The 11,959-nt window shown below is 41.5% G+C and overlaps 1 protein-coding gene across 2 annotated transcripts in view; it reads right to left on the reverse strand.

Moving 5' to 3' along the window:
• Nucleotides 1-411: 411 nt before the first annotated feature.
• LOC121390095 (endoglucanase 4-like) overlaps nt 412-11,959 on the reverse strand; it is a 37,323-nt gene continuing 25,775 nt past the window's right edge. For both annotated transcript variants that reach the window (XM_041521814.1, XM_041521813.1), the window contains 7 exons: nt 11,742-11,901; nt 10,611-10,719; nt 7,918-8,068; nt 4,832-4,997; nt 2,946-3,117; nt 1,624-1,814; nt 412-525 (listed from right to left, as the gene is read on the reverse strand). In XM_041521814.1, the coding sequence (XP_041377748.1) occupies nt 464-525; nt 1,624-1,814; nt 2,946-3,117; nt 4,832-4,997; nt 7,918-8,068; nt 10,611-10,719; nt 11,742-11,901 (1,011 nt within the window). In that variant the 3' untranslated portion in view covers nt 412-463. The remainder of the gene's footprint in view (nt 526-1,623; nt 1,815-2,945; nt 3,118-4,831; nt 4,998-7,917; nt 8,069-10,610; nt 10,720-11,741; nt 11,902-11,959) is intronic.

Below are 11,959 nucleotides of genomic sequence, written 5' to 3' on the forward strand. Positions count from 1 at the left end.
TAATGGCTACAGATTTTATGGAAACCAGCCTTAACTGAAACAAAACGTTTGGTTTAGAAAACAAATAAAACTTCTTAACAGCAAACTTAAAGTTACGATGTTTTTCGAATCTGGGCCCATATTTTCGAAGCAATCTTTGCCTACGAGATCATAAAACTATGGCGTGTGCTGTAGTGACGTCACACCCTACGATGATTTTACGAGTTCGTAGGGCTAAGATAGCTTCGAAAATATGGGTCCTGGCTACTAGCCTCTATTGGAATATTTACGGTTGTTTTGTTATTGTTTAGTTTTTTTTGTTGAGGGGGGGGGGGGGGGGGCGATAGTTAGGCGACCACATCCCATCTAAACGTGATCGTGTTTGACAACACGGGTTACATCTAGTCTAATTATATAACTCAACTAACTTAGTGAATTAAAAAATGCATTTATTTATTTTATGGATTATTTTCGTTTGTAGAATTTAACATCCTGATGGCGGGGTTACTGCCGGAAGTTGTGATGAATCTTCGAGATGTATCAAACCTGGAATGAAAAGAAAAAAAAAGAAGAGAAAACCATAGTATGTATTTTTAAATTAGAAAGAAAAAAAAGTTGGTACATGAACTACAAATATATGAATCTGTGAATTTACTTACAATTCCAAAAGTAAACATTTGGCAAAATTATAAAAAAGTAAATTTTGTTTTATTTAACGACGCCTCTAGAGAACATTGATTTTGTTTATGTTATCATCGGCTATTGGACGTCAAGCATATGACACTTCTGACATATTTCTTTCGAGAAAACCCGCTGCCGCCACATATGCTACTCTTTCCAATAAGCAGCAAGGGGTCTTTTATATGCACTTTCCCACAGACAGGACAGCACATACCACGGCCTTTGGTGAGCCAGTTGTGGACCACTGGCTGGAACGGAAAATAGCCCAAACTGCAAATGGGTCGACTGAGAAGGATCGATCCGATGACCGACCGCTTCATAGGCGGACACGCTGCCGGTTGAGCTACAACGTGCTCCTGACAAAATTATAGGTCTCACTTACCGTAATATTTTTGGTGTCATCAATCTACTGTTTTGTTCTTGTTTTTGTATATTAGTATTGAGGTTGGTGGTGTTTTTTGGTGTCATCAATCTACTGTTTTGTTCTTGTTTTTGTATATTAGTATTGACGTTGGTGGTGTTTTTTGGTGTCATCAATCTACTGTTTTGTTCTTGTTTTTGTATATTAGTATTGACGGTGGTGGTGTTTTTGATGTCATCAATCTACTATTTTGTTCTTGTTTTTGTATATTAGTATTGACGTTGGTGGTGTTTTTGGTTTCATCAATCTACTGTTTTGTTCTTGGTTTTGTATATTAGTATTGACGGTGGTGGTGTTTTTGGTGTCATCAATCTACTATTTTGTTCTTGTTTTTGTATATTAGTATTGACAGTGGTGGTGTTTTTGGTGGGACGTTTTTCGGTACAATTTAGTGTTGTAGGTTATATTGTGAATGATATGTGTGAGTTTTTTAAAGTCATTAAAATGGGTACACACAACCCTCTTCTGAATTCGACATTGAATTTATAAGGTGGGGAAAAACCCAACCCATCGAATAAACTTGATTTCGAACCAGTACTTACCAGCCAGTGAGGACTGAAAGCCGGCGTTGTAGTCGCACGCCACCTCATTTTGGATGTAGTCGCTGCGCACGTCTTGGTACGACTCGTTCAGGGCGGGTCCACCCACCAGTGCCCCATGCAGGGTCTGTGGGTTAGGACCGGGGCTGCTGTACTCGTTCCAACCGCATGGGGCAGGCACGTCTGGACAGGAACTGAAAAAAAAGAAGAAAAAAAGAAGTTGGTTTTGTTTAACGACACCACTGGAGCACCTTGATTAATTAATCATTGGCTATTGGATGTCAAATATTTTGTATCTTTTGTATGCACTTTCCCACAGACAGAAAAAGTACATACCACGGTCTTTGATCAGTTGTGGTGCACTGGATGGAACACAAAATAAAAAAATAAAAAAATCAGTTGAATGGATCCTAATAGGTTTTATTTTTTATTATTTGATTTTAAAAAATGTTGTCTTCTTGTAGTTATATATTTCTTTTACTCTCATTTGTTCCTTTATTATTTTTTAAAGGGATGTTTGATCACTAGTTGGATGAAAACATATAAAAAGAAAATATGTCATATTAAGATAATTACAACAGCAGCAGAAAACGAAACTACGACATCGTCTTCACTTCATTATTATCATCATCGTTATGATAATCAATATCAACATTAACATATTCAAATCATCGTCATCATCGTCATCATTTTCATCATCACCATCACCATCACCATCAATATCACCATTGTCACTAACACAGTCGTAATTATCATCATGATCATCATCGTCATCATCATCATCATCATCATCATCACCATCATCATCGTCATCTTCATCATCATCATCATCATCATCATCATCATCGCACCTACTACACAGATAATCCTGCAGTTACTGGGCGTTCTGTTCATGTGTATGGTTTTCATCATGCATATGGTTTTTATCATGTGTATGGAGTTTTTTTTACCATGTGTATGTTTTTATCATGTCTATAATACCACGAGAGCCTGCACGTTTGTTTATGGCAACGCCACACAATACGAGTGTCTCATACAAGAATAGCCGATTCTGACAAGACGAACATTGCGATTCCATCGCCTGCAATGCAATAGGCTATTTCTCGTACGAAACACTTGCGTCGTGTCAGTGCCGTATTAACCCATGGCAGGGCCCTTAGGCTTCGAGCTTCCTTGGGCCCCTCGACATCCCCCAACATTTAACACTAAAAGAAAGAAAAAAGGTTGCATGGGCCCTGCTTTTGGTGGGCCCCTAGGCTTTCAGCCTAGTCAGCGTTAGGGATAATGCGGCACTGCGTCGTGTGGCGCCACCTTTAGACACGCACCTGCTGCTGTGGTGAGGCCGTACAGGCGGGTTGTTGCCGAAGCCAACAACGTAGCTCCTGTGGTTCAAGTTGTCACCAAGCATGAAGTTGATCTGTTTCGTCGCCCACGCCCTGAATGACGTCGTTTTGATGCCGTCCTCGGCTGCGATTAGGGCGATCAAAGCCGTGTTTGCTGTGAACATAAGATTAAAATAACATTGAGAGGTCGTAGTATTCAAAATACAATGTGGCGCAACGTAGCCCAGTGGAAAAGCGCTCGCTCGATGCGTGGTCGGTCTGTGATCGATCACCGTCGGTGGGCCCATTGGGCTATTTCTCGTTCCAGCCAGTGCACCACGACTGGTATATCAATGTACGTGGTATGTACTATCCTGTCTGTGGGATAGTGCATATAAAAGATCCCTTGCTGCTAATCGAAAAGAGTAGCCCATGAAATGGCGACAGCGGGTTTCCTCTCTCAATATATGTGGTCCTTAACCATACATGTATGTCTGACGCCATATAACCGTAAATAAAATGTGTTGAGTGCGTCGTTAAATAAAACATTTCTTTTTTTCTTTCAAAATAGAATCTCCAAATTCGACGGGCTTCTCGCATTTAATTACGCATTAAATGTTTCCACCCCAAGCCAAAGCCACATCGACTATTTAAATGGACACTGCAGAAAATATGTAACGTAAAGAAGAAGTTTGTTTTGTTTAACGACACCACTAGAGCACATTAATTAATTAATCATCGCCTATTGATGTCAATCATTCGGTAATTCTGACACGTAGTCATCATAGGAAAATTCGCTGCATTATTTTTAATGCTGCTAATGCTACAGGGGATCTTTTATATGCACTTTCCCACAGACAGGAAAGCACATACCACGGCCTTTGACCAGTTGTGGTGCACTGGTTGGAACGAGAAAAAACCCATTCAGTTGAATGGATCCACCGATGTCGTTCGATCCTGCGACGCAAGCACCTCAAGCGAGCACTCAAATGAAAGATAAATCCAGCAAACACGAATCATCAAATTTTAAAAGGACATTCCTGAGATTTTTTTAAAGATTGTAATTGCATATCAAATATATTTTTCTGCATAAAAATATTAAATATTAAGACGACCAAAAACACATTGAATATACAGACACCGATATTCTAAACAAGAAAATATATTTAATATGTAAGTTTAATCGTAGAAATATTTTATTAGTCGGAAACATGTTACAATGCAGCAAACTCAGGAATGTCCCTTTAAAGTAGCTTACTGATTTACTAAATATGATGAGCTGAATTTACCAAACCGGTCTGTATTAAACGGAACTGTTTAAGCATTGTAAATGTATGTAGTTTCTAGCGAGAGAGAGAGAGAGAGAGAGAGAGAGAGAGAGAGAGAGAGAGAGAGAGAGAGAGAGAGAGAGAGAGAGAGAGAGAGAGAGAGAGAGAGAGAGAGAGAGAGAGTAAATTCGCACCTCTGAGTTCGAATCCCAATGCCAACTACAACTAAAACAAAGTTATAATTGTTTGAATATGAAGTTGTAAGGACACTAGACATACTTTTCTCTCAGTAGTTGCAGACCCGTGTGTGTGCGTGCGTGCATGTGTGAGTGTGTGCGTGTGTGTGTGCGTGTAGAAGGAGGGTGGGGGAGGGGGCGCTCGAGGGGATCTGGGCCCTCCATTGCTCATGTCAAAAAAACGTTTTACCCCACGTATTTTAAAGTCCATTCATCGATAATATGCAACTTCCATTTAACTGATTGTATATACACACACACCCTGGATCCGTGCCTGAGTAATCAATATAAGCAAGAAAATTAAGTCCAAATGCCTGGAGTGCTGCAAATATACAATGCTGATGGCCACCCCAACCCTGATAATTGTATATAGAACATCCCTTGCCTGCATAGCGCAATGGCCCCCACTGTCTGATCCAACTGAGGCCGCATTGAGTCTGCTGTATACTTCCACCTGGCATCCAAGCCGTCAGGAAAGTATCGATGTCCGTCCTGAATGTATTTTCGTTAGTGACATCATTTCGTTCCTTTGCGATCTCATACAGCAAAACCTGTTAAATAGAGAGTTATACACAGCCTTTTACCACTAATACAAATACTGTTGCTGCTGCTACAACTGATGCCACTACTGTTGCTGCTGCTGAGACTGCTGCTACTGCTACTGCTGCTACTGCTGCCACTGCTGCTGGGATTGCTGCTACTACTACTGCTGCTACTTCTATTGCTACTACTACTACTGCTACTGCTGCTGCTGCTACTGCTACTACTACTGTTGCTGCTACTTCTGCTACTACTACTGCTGCTACTGCTGCTGCTGCTATTGCTGCTGCTACTGCTGCTACTACTGCTGCTGCTACTTCTGCTACTACTGCTGCTACTACTGCTTCTGCTACTACTGCTGATACTACTGCTGCTGATACTACTGCTACTACTGCTGCTGCTACTGCTGCTACTACTGCTGCTGCTACTGCTGCTACTACTGCTGCTGCTAATACTGCTACTACTTCTACTACTGCTACTACTAAAGCTGCTACTACTACTGCTACTACTGCTGCTGCTACTACTGCTACTGCTACTACTGCTATTACTGCTGCTAATACTGCTGCTGCTACTACTGCTGCTGCTACTGCTGCTAATACTGCTGCTGCTACTACTACTGCTACTACTGCTGCTGCTACTACTACTACTACTGCGACTACTGCTACTACTGCTGCTGCTACTACTGCTGCTACTACTGCGGCTGCTACTACTGCTGCTGCGACTACTGCTACTACTGCTGCTGCTACTACTGCTACTACTGCTACTACTGCTGCTGCTACTGCTACTATTGCTACTACTACTACTACTACTGCTGCTACTACTGCTGCTGCTACTACTGCTACTACTGCTACTACTACTGCTGCTACTACTACTGCTGCTGCTACTGTTGCTACTGCTGCTACTACTGCTGCTGCTGCTGCTGCTGCTACTACTGCTGCTGCTACTACTGCTACTACTACTGCTGCTGCTACTGCTGCTGCTACTACTGCTACTACTACTGCTACTACTACTGCTGCTGCTACTACTGCTGCTACTACTACTGCGGCTGATACTACTGCTGCTGCTACTACTGCTGCTACTACTGCTGCTGCTACTGCTGCTACTACTGCTGCTGCTACTACTGCTGCTGCTACTACTGCTGCTACTACTGCTGCTACTACTGCTACTATTGCTACTACTACTACTACTGCTGCTACTACTGCTGCTGCTACTACTGCTACTACTACTGCTGCGACTACTATTGCTGCTGCTACTGTTGCTACTGCTGCTACTACTGCTGCTGCTACTACTGCAGATGCTACTACTGCTACTACTACTGCTGCTACTACTGCTGCTGCTATTACTGCTACTACTACTGCTACTACTACTGCTGCTGCTACTACTGCTGCTACTACTACTGCGGCTGATACTACTGCTGCTGATACTACTGCTGCTACTACTACTGCTGCTGCTACTACTGCTGCTGCTACTACTACAGCTAACACTACTGCTACTACTACTACTACTACTACTGCTGCTACTACTGCTGCTGCTACTACAGCTACTACTACTGCTACTAGTACTACTACTACTACTACTACTACTACTACTACTACTACTGCTCCTACTACTACTGCTGCTACTACTGCTGCTGCTAGTGCTGCTACTAGTACTGATGCTACTGCTGCTACTGCTATTGCTGCTACTGCTACTACTACTACTGCTGCTGTTGATGCTGCTACTGCTTCTACTACTACTGCTGCTACTGCTGTTACTGCTGTTGCTACTGTTGCTACTGTTGTTGTTGCTTCTTCTACTACTACTGCTACTGCTACTACTGCTACTACTGGTTGTTGTTACTACTCTGCTGCTGCTACTACTTCTACTGCTGCTGCTTCTTCTGCTGCAATTGCAGTAGCAGCAGCAGCAGCAGCAGCAGAAGCACAAGCAGCAGCAGCAGCAGTAGCAGTAATAGTAGCAGCAGCTGTAGTAGTAGCAGCAGCAGCAGCACCAGTAGTAGTAGTAGTAGCAGTAGTAGTAGTAGTGGACATTCACCACTAAAAGCACATTGATTATTAATCGTCGGCTATTAGATATCAAACACTTGATAATTCTCACATATAGAGAAGAAACCCTCGACATTTTTTTCGTTCGTACATGTAGAGTTGACTCGAGATGGGGCCATGCTCGTGGGTAAAAGTTTAATAAAAAGGATGTTCAATTAAAATTTGTCATAGCAAATATTAGTAAATGCCAATATTTTAAATATTCAAAGGTAACACGCACTTTACCTGACGAATATAATATTATTGGAAAACAAATCAGGCCTAAATTCATGAAGGGGTAAGTGCCCCCCCCCCCCCAACCCTTTGTCCCCCCGCTGCGGACGTCCATGAGGAGAGTATTAAAACTGTTAAGATTTCCGACTTGCTCTCTTACGGCCCGCGTACTCGGGCTAGTGTGGGTGTTGTGTTTGATCATGTAGAATAAAGAGTATGCTACGTGGAAACAGTTAGTGCTACGCGGATTAACATGAGCGGGAGAGGCGTACTGGTGCAGCCAGTAGGGTGGGGCAACCCACTATTAGTGGGGAGGGGGGAGGGCAACCCATAGTATGTATGCATGTATATATGATTTTATAAAATTTAATGCAGTAAGAAAAAAAGGTTTGATTGGGGGTCGCATCCCCCCCCCCCCCCCCCACACCTCGTAACGCCACTGGGGAGACGGGAGGGCGGATGATTCTGGCAAAATGAGTAGACTCTTCTTAGTAAAAAAGTGGAATTCCATTTAAAACATAATAATAATAATAATAATAATAAATAAAAATAGTAATTAAAAATAAAAAATATATTTGGAAAACATTTTAGCCCTCTACAATTTGGCATCCTTAGGCCTAAGCCTAGTCGGCCTGTGCACTAATCAATACGGTGCTGCTGGCGTTGCCTATACCTGACAACCTCGAATCTTTCCGTCCCACGAAAATTCGTCAGAGTTCTCGAAGGCGAATTCGTGAGCTTTTTGGATGTATGTCGCGTCACCAGTCGCCTTGTACAACCAGGCCGCCCCCCAGCACAGCTCATCGTTGTAGCCGTTGTAAGAGCTGCAACAAAGTTCAATATTGTTTTTGTGTTACGACACCACTAGATCACACTGGTTTATTAATTAATCGGCTAATGGGTGTCAAACAGTCTTAAAGAGGAAACCCGCTACATTTCCTCATTAGGTCAGAGTGTTTAACGCGCACATTCAGAACAAGCTGTTGTACGCAGGCTTTTTCCCATTAATAGCAAGGGATCTTTTATATACACCATCACACAAACATGATAACACGTACCACGGTCTTTGATACACCTGCTATCTCTAACTAAAATAGATGTGTCATTTATTATAAGTGTATCGTCCTTGCAACTAAAGTGGCGAAATCTATCTAGGTCAGTAGAGAGCTCGCCCGAGGTGCATGGGTCATAGGATCAAATCACCTTAGTGGACCCATTTACCCCGTCTTAGCCAGTGCTCCTCGACTGGTATATCGCAGGCCGTGGTATATGCAGTCCTGTCTGAGGGAAAGTGCATATAACAGATCCCATGCTACTAATATAGAAACAACATGTAGCAGATTTTCATCGTACTCTAACGTTAGAGTTCTGAGACTAGCAACTAGATATATATATATATATATATATATATATATATATATATATATATATATATATATATAGTCGTAGAAATCGTGAGATCGGCGAGTTGGCCAACTTCGTCATGATAGTTGTTAGTCTGATCATAACATTAGTTTATTTAAAGTTTGTTTTATTTAACGGCACCATTAGAGAACATTGATTCATTAACCATCGGCTAATGAGAAACATTTAGTAATTATGACATACAGAAAGGAAACCCGCTAATTTTGTTCATTAGTAGCAAGTGAAGTTTTATATACACTGTGACGGAACATGCTCTTAAATTTGTTTTCGCCTGTGGCGATTTTAATTGTGTTAGAGGGCCGTGTGCAGTTTAATTGCACTTAAGCCCAGATGGGAAACTTGTTACGTAATACTTCGCGCGATAGGGCATTCCAATATGCACTTAGTCCAGCTTTGGAGGCCATGTGGCGAGTAGTTACGTAATACCTCTGCGAGTGCGGTTTTTACAACCGTGATTTGGCGACGATGGCGTCAGTAAGTCTGACGATCAGAGAGAAATAATACCGCTTGGTCGCGTTGGAATATCAGATGATAGGGGGAGGTACCGCCTTGTACCCCAAGGCGTTTTCTGATTTTTGAATAAATAGCTAGGATTTAGAGATATCTAGGAGAACGAAAAGGACGGCTCCAGGGAACGTAGTCCGTTGGACTTTGGTAAATATTTTTATTTCTGCTCTGTGTATAACTTTGATGTGATTGATGTGACTTTAAATATTTTGATACTGTATTATACCAATATTCTTTAGACAGTGTCTTCGGTCATCTGACGAAGTAAATCGTAGACTTTTTGTTTTAACATTATACGAGTATTTGGTAATATAAAGCTTAGCCGGTCATCCTAGACGACCTAGGTAAACTGTAGGTTATTGTCTTTATTGTGATAGGTACCAATATTAATTCTGTGTCACAAGGTTACTGAATGAGTAGTTAGGGGTAATTAAAAATTAACCCGTTAGGAATAGAGCTGTAATTCCTTTATTAATTAAGTTCCCCTGGAAGCGTTCCTAAATTATCACACGTTACTGAACGAGTAGTAAGGGTTAATTAAAAATTAACCAGTTAGGAATGGTGTTGTAATTCCTTTATTAATTAACTTCTCCTAGAAGCGTTTCTCAATTATCACACGTGTGGGTGTGGTGTAACGGTGAAGTGATTCGCATATTGTGTAACTAGACACCTAGAGATTAACCAATTAAGTGATCAGTCCTGGGTTGTTATTATTGCTGTTATTAATTAACTACTACGGCTGTACATTTGTCAGCGTAGCTTAATACAGATTCCAAAGTGTATGGTGTTTTGTTGTGTTTCTAGTGAGCTAAACGTGCTATAATAATATATACTTTATATAAGATCGTATCTCTGATCATACCTAGAGACGAGCCATACTAGGGTTTAACCACCTGTTACAGAGAGATCTAATAAGATATACAGTTAGGAGAGTTATTTTGATAATCGTGTTTTATTCAGTTACGGGAATTATAGAATCCCCGTGACATACACCATACAGGATAGCACATACATAGCTATTGATATACTAGTTGTGGTGCACTAGCTAGACTGACAAATAGCCCGACTGACGGGGTTCGATCCCAAACCGACCGCGTATCAAATGAACCCTTTACAACTGGGCTACGCTTCGTCCCTCATAAATACTGTCATTAAATACGTTTTTTTAACACGTTGTATGAAAATGGTAATATAATGACCACTCATATTGTATTATCTACATCAATATAAACAATGTAGTTCAAACCAGATTTTACTTTCCAATAATGTACAAAAAAATACATATTACGGCAACACGCCAGCATTTGTCGTGTCGTTACTTTTTGTAGCAGCTGAATAAAGTCCGGTTTAGGAAATAGTTCATAATAAAAAAAATATTTCTGTGATTATCAACCGACTGAGATGAAACCCGCCCATATGAAGGTGACTACTTACGTGTAGAAGGGGCTGGCTGGAACAGAGTTTGTGTAGGTCCCTCTGTGGCTGTAAGCGAAGTCGTACAGACTGACGGCCTTCGACAGTAACGTTGCTGAGTAGGCTGGATCTGAAAATATAAACAATACAAATTTCACCACCGCTATCTCGATCAATTTGTTATCACGAACACAGAGTCTCACCCACTTCACGGGCGCGATTATGAGTGAGTCTCACGAGCCTAGGCGTACGGCTCCCATTATTGGGGGTGGGGGGGGGGGGGGGAGTGAGAGGGCAGGATGACCTTTGCCCGAATTAAACGAAAATGTCCGAATCTCGATAACAACGTCTATTCATATTAGCATTACTACCAAACAGCTAAATAGGGTTTCAAGCGAATCACTACGCACTTTTACATGGATTACAAGTAATTTTGAGGTTAGAATGACGGAAATACATGGTAAAAAGGTCTCATGTTAGCACATTTTGCCCGAATATCTGTGTGATGTTTACCAAAATTTCAGGTTTTCACGGGTGTATTTGTTAACAAAACAGGTGAGAAGAGATACCAATATATAATTATCTTCAATAGATATGGGCAATTTGTTAATACTGAAAGTAAATGAACAACAACAATATACTTAGAGAGACACATGCAAATTGCTGGACATAGTCTGGTAGAGATGTTGTTTAATCAGGGTTATAACATCAAAGGTCTCCCGAAAGCCTTCAAAACGTTTCTCATACATTTCAACTGTGGTCTTGATGGCTGCAGGTTGTGCTCATGACGGATGTCACAGGTGGGGCAGGATATGCTCCACTTTCGCGAACACCTGATATCACTTTTTGTACTATCCTGTGCATGTTTGTGTTTTCTAAGATAATCTTGGAAGTGGCAGTCTTCCTACAGTCGGATGGGACATCCTGTTACCAATCTCCTAGGGGATTCGATGTTCTTCTACGGCCGAGCTCCTGATACTGGATCATGGAAGCACTCATGACTTTGCTTAAAACTTCCTTTCGAATCTTGCTTTGTGTAGAGATACGACTTTGATAACAGAATACAGTTTTGTCATTCAGATTTGTGTTTTAAAGGGATACGAAACATGAAGACCACACCCCAAACAAATATCAAATAACGTCTGTTTTTACCTTCCGTGCTGAAAGCGATGGACCCAGCTGCTAGCGCCGCGGCGGTCTCTGCCGACACTTCACTTCCGCCTGAGCTCGTGCTTACACTGAACGCGGGCCTCGCTATCGTCATGTCTTCCGGTCTTCCCCAGTAGTTATGGTCTGCATTTGCATCACCAACCTTAATGGAAAATAAACAAAAATTAGGTACAACAAATTGCATATTTTGTTCAGTAGGC

Source organism: Gigantopelta aegis, chromosome 15, assembly GCF_016097555.1.
Source record: "Gigantopelta aegis isolate Gae_Host chromosome 15, Gae_host_genome, whole genome shotgun sequence".
Lineage (NCBI taxonomy): Eukaryota > Metazoa > Mollusca > Gastropoda > Neomphalida > Peltospiridae > Gigantopelta > Gigantopelta aegis.